Source organism: Cephus cinctus, unplaced genomic scaffold, assembly GCF_000341935.2.
Source record: "Cephus cinctus unplaced genomic scaffold, Ccin1 Ccin1_scaffold0344, whole genome shotgun sequence".
Taxonomy (NCBI): Eukaryota; Metazoa; Arthropoda; class Insecta; order Hymenoptera; family Cephidae; genus Cephus; species Cephus cinctus.
In genome coordinates this window covers 13397-37337 of record NW_014333036.1, presented here as the reverse complement: position 1 = coordinate 37337, position 23941 = coordinate 13397, and the positions used below count along the sequence as shown (strand labels likewise).

Genomic DNA, 23941 nt, shown 5'->3' with positions numbered 1-23941 from the left:
AATACTCATTTGCGTTACCTATATTCTAAATATTATATGCACCTATGTAGTAAGTTTCATCTTTTGTGTTGTAAATTTCTTAACTTTTTTAACAGTGTATAATTCAGACAGAACTTGCATATTGTTGAAATGTATTGCAATATTACTGTAATATTTCTTGAATATTCCCGAATACTTGCAATGCGCTCGCAAACACGCAAAGGACGTTGCAAACATAATATAATATTGCTGGTCAATATTTGTAAAATAACAGTTCGCAATATTAATTATTTATAACATATGTATCCTGTATATTGCAAAGTTTTGTCCGAATATTTTAATACGTTTCAGAAATCATTTTTTTTTATTAGCAGCATTTTATTTAAAAAATGTTACCATAACCTTTTAAAATATTTGAAAAAAATGTTCGAATGAACTTTTGCTAAATATTTTTTAAATAATAAAAATAATCATTTTGCAGGTATTATTCTAAAATATTTCTGGCACCTATAAAAACTGTCTATGATTTCAGCAATATATCAGAAAGTTTTATTTATTATATTGTCCTGAAATATTGTGCAATATTTGACATAAAGACATTTGATATTGCAGTCTGTGCATCAATAAGTTCTGACGCTGTAAGACTTGCAAGTCAATCAATCGTAAAAAGAATCCAATGTTGCATTGATACTGATGGTCATCATTTCGAACACCTACTAACGTACTAATTTTATTTACTATCGAAACTGTAAGTATTATCGCCTTTTGTCACGTTCCGTGTACCGTTTTCATAGTTTTTTGCATTTTTCCTAATTACCCTCATCCTTCATAAAATTCCGCACCCTGTTATCCCCAAAATACCGTTTCCTTACCGTTAATCCCAACCCTAATAAAACACTCCGTTTATATTTTTCTAAAACCTTCCTAATCCAAAATTCCATTTTAGAGTCCCGTTACACCCGAACTGCGTTTTCCCGTTTCGCAACCCCTACCTTACACACTACCCTTAACCACTAGTATAAAAAGACGGGCCTTCTCTAGGTTAATTTAGTAACAGTCTGGAATTTGTACACGACAATCCTCTCTCGTGAAATACATACGAACTGCTCAACCTAGACGACAGCTTCTTTATTAAAAGAAGCCCACCAACATTTTCCTGACACCTACAAAAAAAATAAATTCGTTGTTCGTAACACTTTCTGTACTTTCTATGACCTTCAATGACCTTATGTGATAGGTCGTTGAACTCGTTTCAAGCTCCTCTATCATGATACAGAAACAAAAACATACCAATGCATTTAAAAAAATAGAGGTGACCTTCGCATGTCCAAAGGACCTCCACCTGTAAAAAAAGTATTATCGCTATCAGCAAATTATTTCAGCAAATATTTCTGTGAACCTTATAGTTTCAAAGATATCTAAGGTGTTAATAGTTACTGTCCCACCCTGTATATTTTTATGTTAGAACTATTAACAGTATATTAACTTTAGTTCATCGCTTTATCTTGATGTCTAATCGCACAGACCCTTTTGCAGTCTACTTTTAGTAACTACGAAGGGCCCTTGATCGATACGGGCCTGTTGCGACTGTCCTCTTTCTTCTTTGCTCACCAATTTCCACACGCTTACTACATTTACTCTTGAAGTAAGGACATTCTTATACATGACAAAGACTTAAATAGATAATAAAGGGCTTTCGTTTCTTCCCGCTCTGTAATTTTGTCCTTTTTGACTTCATCAAACAATCGGCACTCGGAACGGTTCATGCTTTCTCTCTGATCGACAAACACTTCTGTATTTCTTCCTATAGTAATCCCCATTGCATTCAATATTTTTAAAATAGATTAGTATGCTTTATTGAATATTGATACTACCTATTGATAAGAAAACCCCTTTAAAGGCAAGTCCTAGCAGCCGTATAACGGAATTCGGCCGAATGGCATATAAAATTTATTACTGCACATTATGTCTTCGCAAACGATGCTAAGATTTTAGAAGAATCTTTTTTGGTAAAAGTCGATCAAATATGGATATCTTTTCGTGATGATATACAACGATAGCGATGGAACATTGAAGTCTAATAATTATATCGTATTCGTCGAAGCCTTTTTCGTTATCATGGCGTTATTCATTAAACGACATTCCAGACTATTTGCAAAATGTTGCAACGTCTTCACAAACTTCGTTTACTATTAATATACGTATAAATATGGGAACAAAGAGGTTTACCTTGAGGCATCACCGGATGTTACGATGTGGTTGTGTTTAATGCATTCACTTTGCAAAATGAAATATGTGCACACGATGCAGTACTTAAGAAATTGTTGGAATTAGTTATGAAAACGAAAGGCGTTCCATTCAATTTTTCTGTATTTCTTCCATGTGTCTTAGAAATAGAAACCGGATGTGTTAGATGTTTTCAAATATTAATATACAATCTATAATGAAAATTCAATTTCTTTTGAATTTTAAATTGATTAATTCAATGATTCGTCTGAAAAATAACCGACATGAATACACACGTACAAATAGAATACATCTAAATTTTTCGCATGTGCTCCATCAAAATCATAAATACGGACAACTGCAAATGTTACTGTTCTGTGTACATTTGTAACTTGTTATTACGGCTGAATTTCAATTCAACTGGTTAAATTGCTCGTCCGCAATTCTACCTACAAACTTTCGCGTATATAATTCGAAAATAACGAAGTATCTGGGATTTGGGTATGGACTTTATTGAAAATAAATGTTGCCAGCCATCTGCAAATATTGCTGTTCTATCTAAATTCGGGACTTGATTCCTCTAAAAATTTTAGTCCGATTTATTGAGTCGTTCGGTTGAAATTTTGTCCACCGAATTTATGCATGTACATTCTCTTTTTTTTATGGCGAATGCATAAGACACTTCTACATGTTCCACGTAGTCGCGCATGAAAACCTAAATGATTTTTTTTATATTATAGCCATTTAACTATTATTATTTTTAGTTTTTTTTTTCTAGCAATATAGTGTTTAAATCAATTGAAATGGCTTTGGAGCACGACTTTTCCTTACATACATTAATGTTTATACAACCTTAATCCCAAAATATATGATTCTCACGTTAAACCTCAAAGTGACGTTGAAACACGTAAAATCTAGAGAAAGCGAGGAACTGTTATTATACAGTATTCGTCAGTAATTTATATATGTAATTCTAATGTCTTTGAAGCGCAATTATACAATTAGGGTCTGGCATTAAACTTTTATGTAAACTTAACTTATTTTAGTATAGCAAATGAAACGCCCCTCTTAAAATAGTTTACATCGAAAATACTTCTATTCTTTTCCATTGCTTGCTGTGTCTCTTTTCTTATTTCTTGTTCTTCCCACTCTCTTTTATCAATCATAAAACGTACGGACGTTACAAGTATATCCCCCACGCTATTACCTGTATTTTGTGGGTGGGAACCTATATTTTATCGTAAAGACTTTTATCGCGAGGCCGTACTACTACATAAGACAGGCAAAAGTCTAGTTAAAGATTCAGTGTCATTTCCAAGTTTGCTTCGAAAGGAGTACACGCGGAAAGTCACGGAGTGCTTAGAATTACGAACGATTGGTTTCGCGGAGAATAAGAGTCGCTGACAATCGGTGGCCTCATTGAACAAACGGATCTCCTTACGTTCGGAGTGCGAACAGGAAAAATGGACATCGGCACAAGAGTAACTAAGACAAACCCTGTGAAACAGGCAAATATTATTAACCGATTGTTTTTCTGGTAAGCAATATCGTTATTTGCATTTACATTTTTATCATACAATTACAATACTTTCAATGTTAGTCAAGTGACAAATTAGAGAGTTATGCAGCCATGTATTTTATGTTTAAAAAATACAGAGGTGATGATGCAATTTATTTACTGTAATATTCGTTTGTTAAAGTGGTATCGCCAGAATTACTCTAAATATCTATTTTTGTGGTCATTCATTACCCTTGATATCTATTTTATTTTTTTTGACAATTAATTTATATACAGAACAAATTTCCTCATTCTGTTGCTTTTCTGCTTAATATAGTTATGGATATATATATCTTAAAGATGCATTCTATTTAATTATTAAGGTTCCGTATGACGTCAGTGATTGAGTGTATACGACTGAGGTCTACAGTATAGTGCGATAAAATGCTTTTCTCCCACTACTTAACTGACGTCACACTAGGAATTCCAAGAAGAGTGACTTTCGACATATCATATGACTACAGTTCATTGATGCGGGAAATGCGTTTTTCATGGGTCATTTATATGTGAATTACAGTACAGAAGAGTTTTCTAAATCATATATATGTTATTCGTAAGTTGATTAGGCATTTGGTTCTCGAAATGTAACTTCTGAACATTTGTTATATTCGTCGATTTGTATATTTATATCGTAAGTTGAGAATCGTCGACTTTCTGAGTGTTTGTATTAGTACTTACACGTGAATGTGCGTCCTCGATGTACAAAATATGTATATGGTAAAATGTCGCAAAACCCGCAGACTTGTTTGTGGAATAAAAGGAAACATTTCGATTGTAGAATACAGACATTTTTCATAGTATTTTGTAAAAATATATGTAATTTCTAGTATACTGGTAGTCTGATATTTGTTTCTGACTTTCATGAAAAGATCTAATCTTACGGAAAATTGATATAACAATAAAAAGGGGTTATCCTACTGTGCTGCTATTAATTACTCGAAACTTATAAATGGAAATCAATTTATATTTGGCTATATGTTAATATACATATTACTAATAAATAAATTTTCAAAATTTAAAAAAAAATATGTATTCAAAAAAAAGTTATGTAGTGTCACGTTGAAGGCTGCTGCGATTGAACAAAACGGTGTACATTATTTCGTCTATGTGGTTTGTCTGCAACTAAAAGATAAAATATATATTTGTAATTGATATTGTATTGTTTATAATGTGACGCAGCCATTTAAAAAATTTGGTTTCATTGATGAGAAAAAATTCTTCAATTCTTTTTTTCAATTTTTGACCTCAAAATTTGCATTAAGAAAGTTAATAGATTACAAACAAAACATATTATCGAAAAAATGGCTCGTCACATTGTAGACAATAATATATAAATTATAAATATATTTTGTTTTGTTTTGTTCAGACAAAACACATGGGCAAAATAATGTACACCGTTTTGTTGTTCAATCCGAGTAGCCTTCCATGCGTCCATGCGACATTACAAAACATTTTTTACAAAAGATATTATGATTGCAACGTGCTGAGCGGACATTGCAAGGTTCCTGCAACATTCCAGAAATATTTAAACAATTTTCAATATATTTCCGGTAATATTGCATTATTTCAAGGGAAACTTTTGGCAATGTTGACAAAATATTTCTGTGCTGTGTGGGAAAGGACTCTTATTATTGAATTGAGTAAATTTCTTATATGACCAGTTCGGCTCTGTATTGAAATAACAGTTTTCATTTTTTTTCGATTATCGTCACATGATAAAGTACATGATAAATACAAGTACATGATCACATACAAGTACATGATAAATTGTCGATTTGGGCGTATACTTGATAAGCCGCAATTGCTCAATAAGCTAAAGTAGTACTTGTTATTCGAATCTTTATGCAGTGATACTTGTTCTAACAAGTTGTTTATTTTATTTCTTTTGCGCCCTAAATTCATGCAAGAAATGTCGAATAGAAGTACATAACTGTAAATAATAAAAAAAATATTAAAAATTAATTTTAAACAAATTTCTTTACACATTAGTTATTCTTTCACAATGCAGTCATTTTGACTGCTTTGGGCAATATAGGTATATACTAAGATTCGGTCTTTCTAGTGTTAAATATTTTTTTACAAATTTTCAAAATTTATTCATTAATATGCATATTAATACGTAGCTAAATATAAATTAATTTCCATTTATAGTTTTTGAGTAGTTAATTTTTAAGATTGACCTTATTTTTTGTGCATTCACGGTAAAGGTAACCCTTTAAAAGAATCACATATTAGTTAATGTTTGTAAGTAAAGAAATGAGGATATTAAGGTAGCTATACCGCTTCACACTAGTCAAATCAGTGCTAGATTTTTAATAACGTTTTTACAATTTCTAGTGGTGTAATTAACAGTTCCGAGGAGTTACTCACGTATCAGCATTAGTTCTTAATATACAGGGTTAGTCAGTAGAAACGCACCAGCAGAAGTTGGCTTAAGTGGCCGACACGGCAGTGTGGCCTCTTCAAAAAATGACATGTGACTGTTATCGATTCCCATAAGCGCAAACTGACAGTTCGCATAGCAATAAGATTTTTGAAATATTTCAATAGTTAGGTTACTGAAATAATTAATTAATATTGTAATTCGATTCGAATAGAAAATCAAATATTATATCCAAATGTTCGATGTCATATTTTGTCGTGCAGTTTTTTAAAAGAATGAACCATAATAATAGTCCAATTATGACGAGCAATATCTCATTTGGATTATTTGGAAATCTTTAATCGATTGACCATCGAGATTTTGTATAATATTAGTTTTTCAAGTGTTACTTGTATGCCTGATATTATGTTAGGATAGGTAATCAAACGGTTGTATCTTTTGAGCTACTAATATTATCTAAAGTCTAGATCGCCAATCGATTAAGAATCTTCCAATTATCAAAATGAGATATTGCTCGGCCATCGGACATTCATATATATCATTCGGCTTTCTGTTTTAATCATGGCTGTGAATGTATGTATATATTAAGAACTAATTCTGATACGTGAATATCTTCTCGGAACTATTAAATAAACCACCAGAAATTGTAAAAACGTTATTAAAAATTTAGCACTGATTTGACTAGTGTGAAGCGGTATAGCTACCTTAAGGGGGCACATATGTCTGGACGCCCAAAAATGGAAGCTTTTTTAAGTTTCGAAGAAATCGATTTCAACTGAAATAAAAAAATTCAAAGTAAATCTTAAAGTTTACGATTAAACACAGTTAGCATAGTAAAATTTATTTATATTCAATGTAAGAAGACATAACAAATTTTTGTAATAAATTGTTGTAATACAATTGCAAGGAAATTCTTAATCAAAAATTGGGCACGTATAGCCAATTGTGTATAGTCTTGTCAACCATGAAGGTCTTCATGAGAAAACAGGTCTCGAAAGAATCGTTGCCATTTGTAACGCATACGTCATAATTTGCATTTGATTATATGTACTTTGAATGATAATTAAAAAAAAAAGTTTAAAATCATTTCTCAATTTTCCGCAATACAAGCTCAAAAAGCATTCTATTCTCGGGTACTTTAGATATATGTGCCTTCTTAATAGTTTTACAGTAATAAATTTATCGAAAGATCATTCTACATTAGTCTTAATATAAATCAATATGATTGCATAATTACATTGGAAATTGTGTTATAAGGATTTATCGAATAAAAAGATACGTGCATCTATATCGATTACAGTAGAGTCCAGTTAAGTAAATGCTCATCAAGTGAATGATTCGTCCCGATCACTCGAATCTCTTATGCCTCAGGGCATGCTGATTATATCAAATAAAATGTCACCGAGCGTATCGTTATACAAGTGCGGAAAAATTGCAATTTCGGAAATAAGTAAGGATAGTGAATTCTGATAAAGAACTATTGAAGACTGGAAGGTTGCCGTTAAGTGACCATTTTCTTTAAATCCTCTATCCCTACACTCCTAAAAAAGTTCACTTAACGAGAGTCTAATCTATTTCATGGTTCTTCTTTCTTCGATGCAAGATCTGCAACAGTCCATGTCGTTTCCATAAATATTCTTCATGAACCTCAATCATGTGTTATAATACTATTTTTTTTTTAATGTCTTTTTCCATATACTGTAAACAATGTATAATTGGTCTATGTGATCAGATCAGTGTATTTTTAGAGGTCATCTTCTTATGGATTAGTATGCGAAAGAAATATGTAAGAATGTAATACTAATGTCGCAGTTCGGCTGAAACAATCTTATATACATATGTATAGTTGAAAATTAAAAAAGTATATTTAAAAGAAAAACTATCGAACGGCTACATTTATATGTGTAGGTGGACGATGCCATTGTTTTGGAAAGGAGCCAAAAAGGATCTACTAGTGACAGATTTGTACGCCCCCGTAACGAGCAATAAATCAAAAGAATTGGGTGATGCACTGCAAAGGTATATATGCTTTACTTTCATTTATAAATGATGTAAGACTTCTTTTAAGTCGGTAGTGTCTTTGTACATACACCACTTTCCTAGTTCACAATCTGTTTTTTTAACTACCTTATCTTGAGGCTCTCACGCCACTAAATCACAGTAAAAATGAAATGATCCAAGATAAAGAATTATTTTATTTACTCAGGTATTCGACAATATTTTCAGCGATAATTCATTCAAGAGATTATTTATTTTTTAATGATAGCGTTGTGTAATTAACTTATTCATAGACAAATGATAGAATTTAATAAAAAAGATAATTTCTATTTGAATAGATATTTTAATTGAATCTTACATACAGAGAATTGCACAATCTTATCGTGATTCTATCCCAGGAATGAAATGGACACAGTAACTTTAGTTAGTATGATACACGCTAAATAACTGCACTGAGAATAAAGTATTTTTATGTCAACTAAATAATGTATTTAGGAATAATTGAGATCCCCCGAGTATAAAATATTTCTTTGCAAAACTATGAAACATTTCTCATTTTAATAAATATTTAATCAAAATCATTCTCTTCAAAACTCTGAGTTTTAGGGCAAAATTTTACGAATTTCTATAGTGCTGAATAGTTTTATTCGAAAATCTTTAAACAATTCTCTGTATTACTCCAAGACTTTCTCTGCATTGTAAGAATAATATTCTGCGTACAAAACACGGTATTAGTTAAACTGTAGTGCCATGTATTGTACCCGATTCTTGATTGTTCTTAGATTATCGTTGCTAAGAACTATGACGGTTAGACTTCTTGTAACAAGCCTGCTTGTTTATATTGTTCAATAAAAGATATCTCTTCTTTACACGTTCATACTAAATATTTTTCCTAAAACTCTGCCATACCGTATTTATTTAAATGCAATGCGAATTTTATTATGAAGTGTGCAAAAGTCCAAGTTTTTCTTCTCACTATACTTATACGTCTGTTATTGCTTCCTCATAGAGGAAGCTATGTAACGGTGAAAAATGTTCCTGTCGAGATTTTCATGTCACCATGTCCAGAATGTGCCAAAACGTCGAGAAAACACGTTTGGAGAAAATGTCCGGATGTATGTGTGTGTGTGTATGTGTGGAATGGCCTCCCAAAATTCAAACGTGTATAACTCGAGAACGGTTTTAGGTACAGCCTCCCAATTTTGCAGGCATATGCAGCTGTATAATTCCTTCAATGACTATAATTTTCGTCATGATTCAAGCTGTGGCTCAAAATTGATGTCATTTTCAAATTTCCAAAAGAAGGACGTTCGCACTCTAGCGATCGCAAATTTTATGACAATATAAACCATATGGTATTGTAGGTTAAATGCGAGTAGTATATAATCACCATGTACTTAGCGATATATCTTACAATTAGTTTAAGGCCTATTTTATTAGTAGTTTTTAATTAGTAGTTCTATTTGCGTCCGTTTACATAGCTTATTGTAATCTTTTAAACAAATCAAAAGTTGAAAAAAAAGGTTCGATACCCCATTAATGCAAATTTTTATGTATTTACGTTATTTAAGAAGAAATTTAAATAGTCATGTTTTTTAACAAATAAAAGCTGCAAGTTGAAACTTGCAATTTGCTTCCTCCGAATCGTAAGTAGTGTACGAAGTCCCTATATGAGGATGCCAAGAATTTTAATTTTGCAATTTGCTTCCTCTGAATCGTGGGTAGTAGATGAAAATTCATCAATGAGGAAGCCAAAGATTAAAAAAAATGAAAATGCTTCCTCATATAAGGACTTCGTACACTACTGACGATTCGGAGGAAGCAAATTGCAAGTTTCAACTTGCAGCTTTTATTTGTTAAAAAACATGACTATTTAAATTTCTTCTTAAATAACGTAAATACATAAAAATTTGCATTAATGGGGTATCGAACCTTTTTTTTCAACTTTTGATTTGTTTAAAAGATTACAATAAGCTATGTAAACGGACGCAAATAGAACTACTAATTAAAAACTACTAATAAAATAGGCCTTAAACTAATTGTAAGATATATCGCTAAGTACATGGTGATTATATACTACTCGCATTTAACCTACAATACCATATGGTTTATATTTATCTTAAATTATTAAAATAATACTAAGAAGGAAACCATCAAATGTCACTACCGAGCTTCCGTAATACTACCGTACCTGTGATATATGTGACCTTGGCTTCAAACAGTTTTCGATGGCCTACAGCACTTTGCAACAATCCGTAAATTGGTGAAACCTTGGGCCAATGGTGACAGCCAATCTACCAATATTGGCAACCAATACTGGGCAAATAAATGGAGCATAACACTATTCTCTAGTGGCCCTATATTGGCAAAATGTGTTGGATCAATTGGTATGGTCCATCTTCAAAATTACGAATAAAATAATACATTGGCCCGATACTGGCAGCCCGTCTTTTGATGCTTCGTCTACTGCTTTTCAATTACGGTCCTGTATCCCACGTTAAAATGTTCCATTGGTACCTCATTAAATCATCATGGTCAATATACATCGACATTCAATATTGGGTCAGTAGATGCATACTCTTAAATTGAAGCGGTATTGCTATTATATAATACTTTGAAACAATGTTACTTTCCAAGTTAAAAAACTGTTTCATCCTATATTGTGCTTGACCATACCATCACAGGTTGCACCACGTCACCCCTCTCAGGTGATTCAGCACCGGTCCACAACAACATTATGGGAAAGTACAAGAAACCGTGTTTACACTTAATACTTTGGAACCAATTTATTTAAACTAAACAGATCTCTTGTTAACAATCGTATTATGATAGATTTTACTTGCAACGTTAGATTCACGACGAAGTGCTCTATTCCAACACTCGATTCTCCTACCTCTGTGATACTATCTTCCAAACGCGGTTACATGATTTCAGTCAGTGCGCGACTTATCTGAATCACGCCGCTACTCTCGAAACCGTGTTCCATGCTTGCAGTCGTATCAAGGACGCGGACACATGATTATGAGCCGGTGCGCGGCTCATTATAGATCACGCCGCTACCCTTGGAGGATCCCTCCGAAGGCCCATGACCGACCAGCCCACCCCTTTAATGGGATATTTAGACTCACGGCCCCCTGAGCTCGAAATATTTGACAATGATACTCGACGGACGTCAAGGATTGTCCGCCGATTCCTGAAGTCATTTGACACCACTTCAGGAACCCGTTGGGTTCCATACTGTTAATTCTTATTAATCGAACACGGCTTCATTATATCTATGATATGGTGATTGGACTTACCCCTAGACGATGCGAGGACTTACTTCTAGACGCTCTATCTTACAACTAACTCTCGTCCACCCGTCGTTCTCCTCACATCAGTTGCTCTTCCCTGACCTTAGACATGTATATCCCGTTATCCATTGCTTCGCGACGAAAAACACTCATAATACTTCCTCCGCAGATTTCTATGTCGCTGTTTATAATTGGAGGGTATCGCAAGCAACGACACAATACTGTTGGCGCTTACAACAGATTGGCAACATATTAAGTTAATATTGTCGTTCTATTCAGTCGGTTGCTATTGAGATCGATAAATTTTCTTGTCACACTAGACAATCTGAAAAGATATCTACCTGGCGCGACCTGGGTCATTGGCTGCCAAGGCTCTAGAGTAATAAATTTTAAGATGTTGAGCGCCAGTTAGTTTTAAGAACTAACAAACTTTCTTCAAAATAATTATCGGCTAACTAAGCCATGAGACGATCGCAAGGTGGGTGATTGGACGACCCAAGGAAAAGAAATTGCAAAGCCAGAGACACAGTATTAGAAAAGAGAATATAGATTTATTAATTGGACTTACTTGCAAAACGTCGACAATCGTTGATTATAATATTGAATCCTTCAATATTAGTTCCAGTCAATTCGGTATTTCAGTAATTCAATATATCCAACATTTCCAATTATTCAATTCAATAATCCAATTATTCCGGGTTCACAATATTTCAGTGTCAATGGTTCCAAGTTCATACAATTTTCAATATATGTATGTATAAGAGAGACATAAATTACGAAGGCGAGACTCCTTGAAGGCTGACTTCCTCGCTATTCAAGTGACGAAATAGATGTAAGTTAGCATAGTGCCTATTTTACCGGCTTACTTGTTGCTTGATCACGTGGTCCGTTGCCGGCGCTCGGACTGGCAAATCATGCGCGTTTAGCCTTCCAGTGTCTTTGTCAAACTACCGGGCCAACCATACGTTGTCTCTTTGTCGCTCTCACGCGGTACTTTATATGAGTAGAGGCAATAGACCCGCTAGTTCAACGATTATTATTGACATACAATAAATTATATTGCAGGTAATATAAATAACTTACACTACCATAAATAAGACAAATGACATAAATCCTATTTTGACAATTATACCTTACCCGTAAATTCGTCCCTACGAGCGCTCAACGAGTTTCAGGCGAGCGGTGACGTCGAGGGGAAGGATAAAATTATTTTCCTGTCACACTATAGTAAAGCAAGTGTAAACCAAATATAGTAAACCAAATGTTTGTATTCTGTAAATTTTTTTTATTTTAATTTTTGTATAAACAAAACCGAAAGTATATTATGGAATATTGAACTTTTTAATAATATGAATCAATGATTTAAGTGTTCAAGTGAATGATGTCAGGCAACGTTTGTCTTCGTTCGAGCTTGAATTTGTTATTTTCGACAGTATAATCGCTATAAAAAAGTTACATTTAAATATAATTCAAACAATATTGAAACAATTAGATGATTGGACATACGTATTACTTTTCTATTTTAGCAAATATTTCTGTGACTTTATGGAAAGCCATGTGTGATTTATTAAGGTTGCATTTTTCGCGAATTATCGAAAAAAAACACAATGAACTCGTGGATCGACTATATCTTTCTATTCAAAAATTATATTAAAAAATCCTCTAGAACTGACATTTTTTTCGTGGACCAACTATGTACTATAATCCGGCGGATGGGTTATTTTTCAAGGGACTATCTGGGAAAAATGCGGGGCATCTGGACCGGGATTCGAACCCCGGACCTTTTGATTACTGGTCGACTGCTCTGACCACTGAGCTACGCCAGCCATTTACCACACATTCCCCGAATCGTCCATACTAACAAAAATTCATTTTCGTTACAGTACATATGTTAATGTATAAACAAGTAATGCTTTACCTTCCATTATTTCGTAAACTCGAAGCTTCATGCAGCTAGCTTTTCCGCCGATATGTTCAAATTTTCCTACTCCTGAGTTAAATTGTTCAACATTTTTTGTTGTCAATCGTCGCATAAAGTCATTCACAGCTTTCTTTATCGTATGGTCTGAGCACCAATTTTTCATGATCCTTAACTATAAATGTTGGAATAAATATTGCAAAATATTATTACCGAGAAATTATATTTACTTATTAAATGCAAAGAATGTCCTCAACGGCTGTGCGTTGACGACATTCTTTCCATTTAATAAATATTGTAACGGCTGACATTTCGTCAAATTTAATTAAATAATATTTACTGTCATATTTAAATATTCTCCATCTTGCAATTTATCGTTGAAGCCAATTAGTTCCTATTAAGATTAATTACTTTAGTGGCGATTCGTGTAAGCTAGATTTAGGTATGTATAAGGGCGAGATGTGAATGCGCCCCCCGTTGTGCGAGCTGGATGTGGCCCTGACTGACATGCGCAGAACAGTTAGTCAGTCAGTCAGCAATTACGTGAAAAAGGGATAAGAAAAGCCAGTAAGAAAATCCATCGTATTTGACTTTATCTAATATCATCCATTGTCAGTAAAGAGTTGAAATTTAAGTCTGAACATAAATTAAATGGTATACATCAACCTAGCAGAGAAAAGGCGCCTTTTAGTTTTATTTCTATTTTTAAGAATCTTTATAAACAATCCAGACAAATACATAATTAAAAGTGAATTTAATAAATTTTACTCTCAATACCCTACTTCAATACACAACTGTTCCCCTTTAGTTTTAATAGGAAAGTTAATTCCTAGATCACTGTTAAAACTAATTTTTCCTTGAGATTGTTTTAAAATTCTTATCGTTTCCTCAAAACGTACTCGAAATTCCGCAATTATGCTGCGCGTATTATCATACATAGATTTTCGAATTTTTTCCAGTTGAAGTTCAGTAGCTTAAAAATATATTTTAGTTATTTATTTATTTGCATGAGTAATTTGTTACACGGAGGAAGCTGGAAGTGAGGAAACTTCATACCCAAAAATTTCTGCATACAAATAACTTGTCCCATTCCCCGTTAATCACATACTATATCCCTTTGTTTCCTCTTTCGATGGCAGCGAAAATTTCATTTAATTTATTATTTTCGCCTATAGTATTTTGCCGTGCCATGTTAGAGGTACAAGGACAATGAAAATCATCATCTCGATTGATTTCATTATCGGTAGAATTGAAGTCGTTGAAACATGGTAATTTTTTATTCTTCGATTTTTTGTGGTTTTTTTTCACTTTTGAACCTTTACGATATTGTCATCAGATTCGTTATTATTATCAAGAGATCTTCTTGTACAGGATTTGTCTAAATCGGCTATGCTCTATTCATATGAATCTGCAATTGTTTATTCGTTAATAAAACTACGATAATATTATATGCATAAGTATTGCCCAAATGAGAGCAAATATGAGGTCTAGAAAACTTATATTAAGTATTAAGTATTAAGAGCTTTTGTTAAATTCAGTATTGATTTTTCAAGTTCTATCTGTAGGATCTCGTAGGGACAAAACTGAAGTAGCCAGTCAGCCGTTGAACCATATCATAAAAGAAATCAGTGTTCTAGAGATGCAAAATGATTAATAATTTATTATTTATTATATGGGTCATTCCACGTCAAATTTAAAACCAAGTTTTTAATTTTCCTGAAAATTGTTTCCCTTGTTCTTGAGGGGGAAAAAATGACACTTATTTTTTTAAAAATAGTAGCGCTTTCTCTGCAGTTCAAATTTGAAAAAATCCAGACAGCCTTTTAGTTCACTTGTAGCGTAAGTAAATTAATTCTCTTTAAAAATTGTATATCTCATATTGTGTTGCAAATATTTTCAATGCAACTGGCAAGTACCATGTCATTCCATGTCAGATTTAAAACCAAATTTTTAATTTTCCTGAAAATTGTTTCCCTTGTTCTTGAGGGGAAAAAAATGACACGTATTTTTTTATTTCAATATGATATTGAGAAATTTCGAAATATCGATTTTTTAATTTGTCGACTCCAAAAAACCGGTTCTTCTTTAAATGTATCGTGCATCGTCCACTTTTCGACTAAAAGCAAAGCACTGCAGGGCAAAATTTGCAATAGGCTTCACTTTAAAGTGCACGTTTTAATGGTCGAAAATTCGGTCATTTAATAATTTTTATGCAACAATTTCTTAAACAATTTGTATTATTTCAAAAGGGGCATCTTCAAATTAAATAATTTTTTCTGTATTTTGTTATTATAGTACAGAGAATATTGTCTGAAAATTTGAAAGTGGACCGTTGAATATTTTTTTATATAAAATTCATAATATGTGACCGCGCTCACAATTCGCGCGCGGACGACGTGGGCGAAGCACGGATTTGACGGTGCTTGGACATTTTCGAGTTATCCCATTATCCTTTGATGGGTTTTTCACCTAGTTTAGATGAATGATACTCAGAGAAATGTTAAAAGATTCCAGAGTAACACTGTCAAATCGAGAAATGGTCATTAAAAAAATATTCAACGGTCCACTTTCAAATTTTCAGACAATATTCTCTGTACTATAATAACAAATTACAGAAAAAATTATTCAATTTGAAGATGACCCTTTTGAAATAATATAAATTGTTTAAGAAATTGTTGCATACAAATTATTAAACGAACGAATTTTTAACCACTAAAACGTGGACTTTAAAGTGAACACTATTGGACATTTTGCCCTGCAGTGCTTTGCTTTTAGTCGAAAAGTGGACGATACACGATACATTTAAAGAAGAACCGGTTTTTTGGAGTCGACAAATTAAAAAATCGATATTTCGAAATTTCTCAATATCATATTGAAATAAAAAAATACGTGTCATTTTTTTCCCCTCAAGAACAAGGGAAACAATTTTCAGGAAAATTAAAAATTTGGTTTTAAATCTGACATGGAATGACATGGTACTTGCCAGTTGCATTGAAAATATTTGCAACACAATATGAGATATACAATTTTTAAAGAGAATTAATTTACTTACGCTACAAGTGAACTAAAAGGCTGTCTGGATTTTTTCAAATTTGAACTGCAGAGAAAGCGCTACTATTTTCAGTAAATATCTGTAACCAAGGATTTTTTCAATTTTCCAATGCCGCTTTGCTCAACTTCGATGTTAAATAAATTAAATGAAAAGAAAACACTACCCGATACTAATTATAATGACAAATTAATAACACTTGCAAACTTCTTCACGTCATCCCATGTAAGTTTAATGTAAGTGCATTGTAAATCTTTAAAATTTCATTTAATTCCAAAATGATTAACATAATATGGTATTATAATCAATGGAGGACTGGTACAACGCACATCTTATTTTTATAGTTAGGAAATAAGACAGTTTTAGTAATAAATTTGTCTAACGGAAATTTTTTAGTCGTACCTTGACGCTGGTGAGTTTTCCAAATAACCAGTTTACCAGACTCGCAAGGGTAGTTATAAATGTTTTCATCCACAGGCAGATCATTACCAAACAAAATAATGTTCTTTGGCTGTACTAAAGCAAGATCTTGTGGACCGACGGTATTTTTAATTTCGATTATTTCTTTATTGGATACTAATGCAACGTTATTCGTCTTTGTACATGTTAATATCATATTTTTCCTAATAATGTTATTGTAATAGCAATAATCCTTATCTAACAAGTCCTTTTGAAAAACATCATTGCTTTTACTTTTTCATAATTTAATTTTAATTCTTTCTTCAAGTTTTGTAGTGATATGAGAAAGTTCTTGTAGTCATTTACAAATTTGTGTCAATGGTATACATGGTATACGGATAAGCTTTCTTAAATGTCCTAGGTAATTTTCAAATTGAAAACTACTTATTTCATCAAGGGTGCAATGGAAATTCCTGGTATCACTAGCGATATGCAATAAGTTGTGCATATGTAAAATCTGGGAATCTTTGCTCGTATAATTTTGGTATTTTCACAAAAAGTTCATGTAGCAATTGTTGTGACCTCCGTAAAGTTAGTCGGGCAACTTCGACTTATCGAATTTCTGTACTTGCACATCGATTGTTAGTCATTTGTTATTGATTGTTAGACTAATTAAAACATTTGTTAGATAATAGTTTTTTTGTAATAACGAAATAGTACTTTGCGATACAAGTGCGAGAAAGCGAACTTTATAGGCAGGCGGTGAAGTTGGTCGCACGAGCCGCACACGAGTAACACAACGGCACGAGCCGAAGGCGAGTGCTGTTTGTTTTACGAGTGCGGCGAGTGTGAAAAACTTCACGAACTGCGTATAATGTTCGCTTTATTGTACCAGTATCGGATAATATTTTCTGTAACGAATGCATGAAAAACGCTACTTTTTGTGCCTCCAAAGTGACTGGAACATCTCTTGGTTGGAGGAGGCAGCCATAAGAAGAGCAAGGAAGGCTTCCAAAGTGAATGCATTTCATGACAGCGCGCGAGAACAAAGTTTACTTTATCGCACTAGTGCGAGAAGAAAGCACTAGTGCGATAATGTAAAATTGGGCCGATTTGCGCATGCGCAGCATTTCTATCGTATCCATAGATATAAAGCGCCACTTTCGCCACACTTCGGAGGCACGAGAAGTAGTGTTTTTCATGCATGAGTTACATAAATAAATTTTAGTGTTAAGTTAGCCGAAAAATATTGATTTTTTCACAGTTTTTGTTTCGAAATGGGTGCAATCGATGTGGAATCGTTTGTTAGTCCCGAATAAACTAATTAAAACATTTTTTAGATGACGATTTCGCTTAAAATAGCGAAAAACCATCTACCGTCTCGCTGGCCGGGAGTGGGGGTAAGGCATGGAATATGCGATGTAAAGATGGCCGTAAATATAATTAAGGGGTCAAAATTGCAAGCTAATGTTTTTTTTTTTTTTAAACTAATACCTTGGAGTGTAACAGCATTGGAATTCTTAGCTAATCTAACCTAACCTAACAAATATTTGTATTAGTTTATTCGGGACTAACAAACGATTCCACATCGATTGCACCCGTTTCAAAACGAAAACTGTGAAGAAAAATTATATTTCCGGCTATTTTCACATCGCATATTCTATGCCTTACCCCCACTCCCGGCCAGCGAGACGGTAGATGGTTTTTCGCTATTTTAAGCGAAATCGTCATCTAAAAAATGTTTTAATTAGTTTATTCGGGACTAACAAACGATTCCACATCGATTGCACCCATTTCGAAACAAAAACTGTGAAAAAATCAATATTTTTCGGCTAACTTAACACTAAAATTTATTTTCGTTATTGCAAAAAAAACTATTATCTAACAAATGTTTTAATTAGTCTAACAATCAATAACAAATGACTAACAATCGATGTGCAAGTACAGAAATTCGATAAGTCGAAGTTGCCCGGCTAACTTTCCGGAGGTATTGTTGTGCATAGGTAGCCCTTTTTTTCTGCCTTTCTTACTGCATAAAATTCGAGCAGCAACGTGTAATAAAAAGAAATATCTGTAATAAAAAATTGTTATCACTGGTTTTAGCACTATCGTTTCAAAATATAACAAGAACATGAGTAGCTTTGTAGCTTTCCATTGTGGAAATTCTAATATTCCTCGTGGTTTTCTCTGAAACTCTACTATGATGCATGATTGAAGAAATTTCAAACCAGTGTTTAATATTTAAAAATTTTTACGAGATAATCGGGCCATGCCGTCGCCATCAATCCAGCTAGCTAAAAATCTTCGAATGCAACCGATGTACAAAAGATGCATTGAATCCGATGAAAATGAAAACGCTATGTTCAAATGTGGAATTTGGGATGATATTGATATTTCTTCCGATACATGATGTTCTTGTTGAACCATATTTCGAAATGAGTCATCGTTTCTTAACGCAGCATGTATATCTGGATATATTCTTTCTATTTTTTGTTCTGCCTTTGACAATCCATCTTTCGCAGGCATAAAAACCACCATAAGCTTTACAACATTTAATGAATGCCCTCACTGGTGAATCACGCACAAAAGCGTTAATACGAATGGATATCATGTTTTCGTCAATATTAATTCCATTGATTATTAATTTAGCTACTTCGGCCACAAAGTCTTTCGAAAATTTCTTGAAATTATTAGGGTTAGAAATCCCACACCATATTGCTATGGCAAATGATTAATGATGTACTGCTTCATGAGAAATTTGGCATAATATTGATCAAAATGATAATCCTGAAGATCAAAAAAAGACCATTCCATCAATGTTAACCAAAATGGGAGTAATATTGTTGACAAAATATTTTGACAAAATTTGACGCTGTAGTTGTTGTTCGAGCCCAATATATGCATGTGTACTGTCCGACTATCCAGTATAACCTGTTCATTCAGCACGATTGAGGCCAGTTCGGCACGAATGAGGCAAATCAATATGCCCTTTTTTTATGAGGATTACTAGCAATTCATCAATAACGTTTTATTTGACAGTATTCCTTAGGGCCTAATTTCGAACTTTTTCTCCAATAGATTGTAGTCGGCAATTCGTCTGTCAATAAAAGTACGTACAAGCATTAGTCATTTATAAATTTAAATACTTTTGAATTATTAGAATAGAGAGACGTGTGCAAGAAATTTATAGCCCAACTATTTTTTAATTTCTAAAAATTAAACGTAATACCTTCAAAAGGGGTTGTATAGTAAGATCTTCCTCATGCAAGCCGCTTTTATAACGATAATAATCTTCTATTTCTGATCCATTAATGGTTTCTCCCCATCTTTGTTCGTGCTCTTCTTCATTCGCGTCCTTACCACTGGATGCCATGCTTGGTCCAATGATAGTCACCAACATAATGTTGGTATCCAATTCAGAAAATACATGGTTGATTAGACTCTGGTGTCATTCTTGGACACTAGAACTAGAAAATAATTAAATAAAGAAATAAAGGAGCGAAAGGTACAACTAAATAATTAAAGGGAAATAGAAGGATAAAAACAACATTAATTAACATTCGATAACAGGCTCAACGCTCGGACTCAGTCCCTTCCATAGCGCCATACGTACTGTTGTGAATCCAAATACTGAATTCACGGATTTGACTACCGGAAAGGGTTTTTCGGGAGTCAGGTACTTTGGGATTTGTTGCCCGAGTAAAAAGTTGGAACCTAACTCTCGATAACAAGTATAAGATTTATTTGAAACAAAATAAGTTACGTTGGAATACACTATTAGAAATTAACCGTAAACGTGGTGAGTACGAAAATCACGAGGCTAGAGGTTAGTACGTATACTTTGACTAAGTTACCGTAGTAACACTTCACTCGTAGCTCTCTTACTTCGTCTGACGTGCCGACAGGCCGTCCGTCTTTTATATTTTAATTATGGAATTGTTTAGAGACGCAATAACTAAAGGATGGTTTTTATTTTTCGCCATGGTGTCGGTGATGGGTCTCCTTTGTTTCCATAATATTAGAGGGTGGAATGTGCAGCGTCGCAGCGTAGCCGTTCCCTCGCTTCTGACGTAGGCGCGTTTCCAAATCTATATATACTTACCGACTTTGGAGCGGAGTGACAAAGACGAAAGATGTTCTCACTTATTTTTATCAACTAACGTAACAATTTATCAATTTTCAATAAATTTTGTTACATTTTTGATTCCTGTAGTAAAGAATTATTGGTAAAACAGTGCATTAGAGCCATGGTTAACCCTTTCGTTACGAGCGCCGGATATAGCCGGCATCCATTCGATGACCTGTGTGTACGAGCGCCGGCTGTAGCCGGCGCCAGCGTGATACCGCTCACCCAACGGCCCCGCGATACTTTTATTTCTTTCGTTCGTATGCACGTATCACATCGATAGCACTTGTCACTCTTTAGTTCGTTTTCATTTGTTTTATTCCAAAAATAAGACATGCACTGGGTTCGAAGCAATCGGGACAACAATCACGCTCCACTCTTCTTCAAACTAACAGTGTTCGCGAAGTTTCAAAGCGCGAACCAGTCCGTTGAAATAAAAGTATCTTTCTGTCGTGCTAGAGATCGACTGTAATGTGGGTTTGTGCATAGATCCTTGTTTTAAAATTTATCATTGTGAAATAAATTACTAAGAATTTAATTTGATACATCATTTACTCTAAATTGTATTTTCTTTTATAATTGTTGACAAGATTATAAAATATATAAACATTTATTTAGCAAAATGACGTCTTTTAAGCTTTTTAACGTCTTCAAGTAACCAATCGCAAGCTTTAATATGATATATAAGGTAACAGGTGAGATTGCAAACTATTGTTAGAGGGTCAACCAATTAGATTTGCTGATTAAGATAACCCTGGACAATAATAATTGCAAGACCTATAAACATGTCACTATGTAACACGTAAAGAAGAGTATGATCTGGAAAAAGACACGGTAACGTTGAAAGACGTAAGTCCGAACACCAATTTCCCGACTCACAGTATGCACAGTTTGCGGAGAAACTCTCCGTTCAGTGGCGCTACTCCGATGGCGCGGTGCCCCGTTTGGTGGCGTTATTCCAGCGGAGCGGAATGCCGTAACGAAAGGGTTAATCAAAGAACTTTAGAATATTACAGTTTCTTCATTGCACTGAAGAATAAGTTTGTAAAATATAGTTCATGGCAGGCATTTTTCGTTAAAAAAACAACATAAACTATTAGAATAAATTCTTATGACTGATGAACCATCATAATAATCCAAAAATATCGAATAATTATTATAACGGAGAAAAAAAGTGATGGAGAATATACTGTGATATACTGTAATATGTTATGCATTGTATAGTTATCTAGGAAAAAACACAAGTGTTTCGCGTATTTTGACAGTTGTTTTTCTACACATATCAAGATACGCGATATATTAGGTGTGTTTCGAAATGTACTGACAGTACTGCTCGAACTATAACCAATGCTGTGTCCTTATTCATCCATACGCATCTGAGAGAGATGTAATTACTTTCACAGTTATGTCAGTACATTTCGGAATACACCAGTAGTTATACAAGGAGAGTTCTGGATACAGATTCCTGCAACGACATGTTACCGACCTGTGGGTTCTCATCCGTGCTAAGTTAGGGACGTGGGGCCCCCTAGGTTAGCGACATTGGCGCCCCCTGTGTATGGTAAGTTAGGGTGATTGGACCCCGTATGAAAGATTTTTGCTTATCGACGGCACCGAAATTTTTTTTTGAAGAGGGTGCTGCGCGTGCAGGAGTCGACGGCGCCGACCACTTAATCGGCTGACGTCATCGGAAGGGGGCCCTAGTTTTACGTCAGGTGTCAGGGATTTTACGGCAGATTCCAGAAATATTACGGCAGGTATCAGGAATTTTACGGCAGATTTCAGAAATATTACATCAGACGTAATTTGTACATTTTGACCTTTTGTACGTTACCGAATTTTGTACTTGCGATCCCTAGGCAGCTCCTACCCCCCTTTTCCTTTACACTTCCCCACGCAGACTAGCACGTGGAGTCGGTGGAGATCAAGAATGACCCTTTGTATGTCACAGAAGAATTTCGATGACATTTCATCATCATCATCGTCATAACCCCCCTGTTCCTCCTCCGCTATCTTCGCCTCTATCGTTTCGCTACGACATAGTGGCCTTGGAGAGACGGTAAAATTCAAAGGAGGTGTCGAACAACCCTTTGTACGTTGCCGAAAAAATTGTTTACAATAATTTAATGTGCACTATTTATTCGAGAAGAATTGCGCATCGAGACGGTGGCGGATCTTTGATGCCAAAGAATTCAGCAAGTTCCGCTACGATACAGTGACCTTGGGGAGACGGTAAAATCAAAGGACATGTCAAATTACCCTTTGTACGTTACCGAAAAATTGTTTACAATAATATAATGTGCACTATTTATTCGAGAAGAATTGCGCATCGAGACGGTGGCGGATCTTTGATGCCAAAGAATTCAGCAAGTTCCGCTACGATACAGTGACCTTGGGGAGACGGTAAAATCAAAGGACATGTCAAATTACCCTTTGTACGTTACCGAAAAATTGTTTACAATAATATAATGTGCACTATTTATTCGAGAGGAATTGCTGATGAGGGGAACTCATGCATTAGGCGTATAAAAGACCGCTCGTGATGTAGAGCAACCATTGATGTTCAAACCTCATCGAGTGTACTTTATTGTAAACGTTTTTAACGAGGGAAAAATGGATTCTGCAAAGTGTAAGAAACTTATTAAGATTATGGAAGAAGCATATAAACTGCTCAAGAAAGAATCATCGATTGTGGAAATTACAAAGTGGACAAAGTTTGGTACTCAAAATATTCGACTTCTGAACAAAATTCTGAGGAACGTTGCGCTTACGAACGGGGAGAAAACCAAAATCTTGACAACCATTGGAATACTAAAATCATTGAATGAAAAATTTAAACAGCACCTTCAAAAAAGGGGTGAAGAAACTGTGAGAGAGAGAAAAAGTGACAGAGTACGTTGGGATGACTTGGAATCAGCCTTCAAGGGGAGAATAAGAACGGGAGTGATAGCAAATTTGCGACACAAGGACTTGAAGCGTTTTCTGGAAGATTCAAGAAAACTGTTCGCTTTA

The 23941-nt window shown here is 34.2% G+C and overlaps 2 protein-coding genes across 3 annotated transcripts; one reads left to right on the top strand and one right to left on the bottom strand.

Annotated features, from left to right (window-relative positions):
* Positions 1-3468: 3468 nt before the first annotated feature.
* Positions 3469-9125, top strand: LOC107267124 (multidrug resistance-associated protein 4). Its single transcript, XM_015738406.2, has 3 exons — positions 3469-3742; positions 8055-8165; positions 8353-9125. The coding sequence occupies exons 1-3, from the start codon at positions 3669-3671 to the stop codon at positions 8420-8422; spliced, it is 255 nt and encodes an 84-aa protein (XP_015593892.1). The 5' UTR covers positions 3469-3668; the 3' UTR covers positions 8423-9125.
* A 3251-nt stretch (positions 9126-12376) lies between these two features.
* On the bottom strand, positions 12377-16619 carry LOC112494249. 2 transcript variants are annotated; one of them, XM_025084322.1, is made up of 6 exons: positions 16408-16619; positions 14412-14763; positions 14255-14328; positions 13696-13749; positions 13356-13530; positions 12377-12878 (listed from the first exon to the last, which is right to left on the bottom strand). In XM_025084322.1, exons 2-6 carry the CDS (start codon positions 14443-14445, stop codon positions 12808-12810), a joined length of 408 nt encoding a protein of 135 aa, XP_024940090.1. In that variant the 5' UTR covers positions 14446-14763; positions 16408-16619; the 3' UTR covers positions 12377-12807. The 2 variants fall into 2 exon arrangements, with proteins under 2 accessions (XP_024940090.1, XP_024940091.1); XM_025084323.1 differs by lacking the exon at positions 12377-12878 and adding an exon at positions 12902-13294.
* Between the last annotated feature and the right edge of the window lie 7322 nt (positions 16620-23941).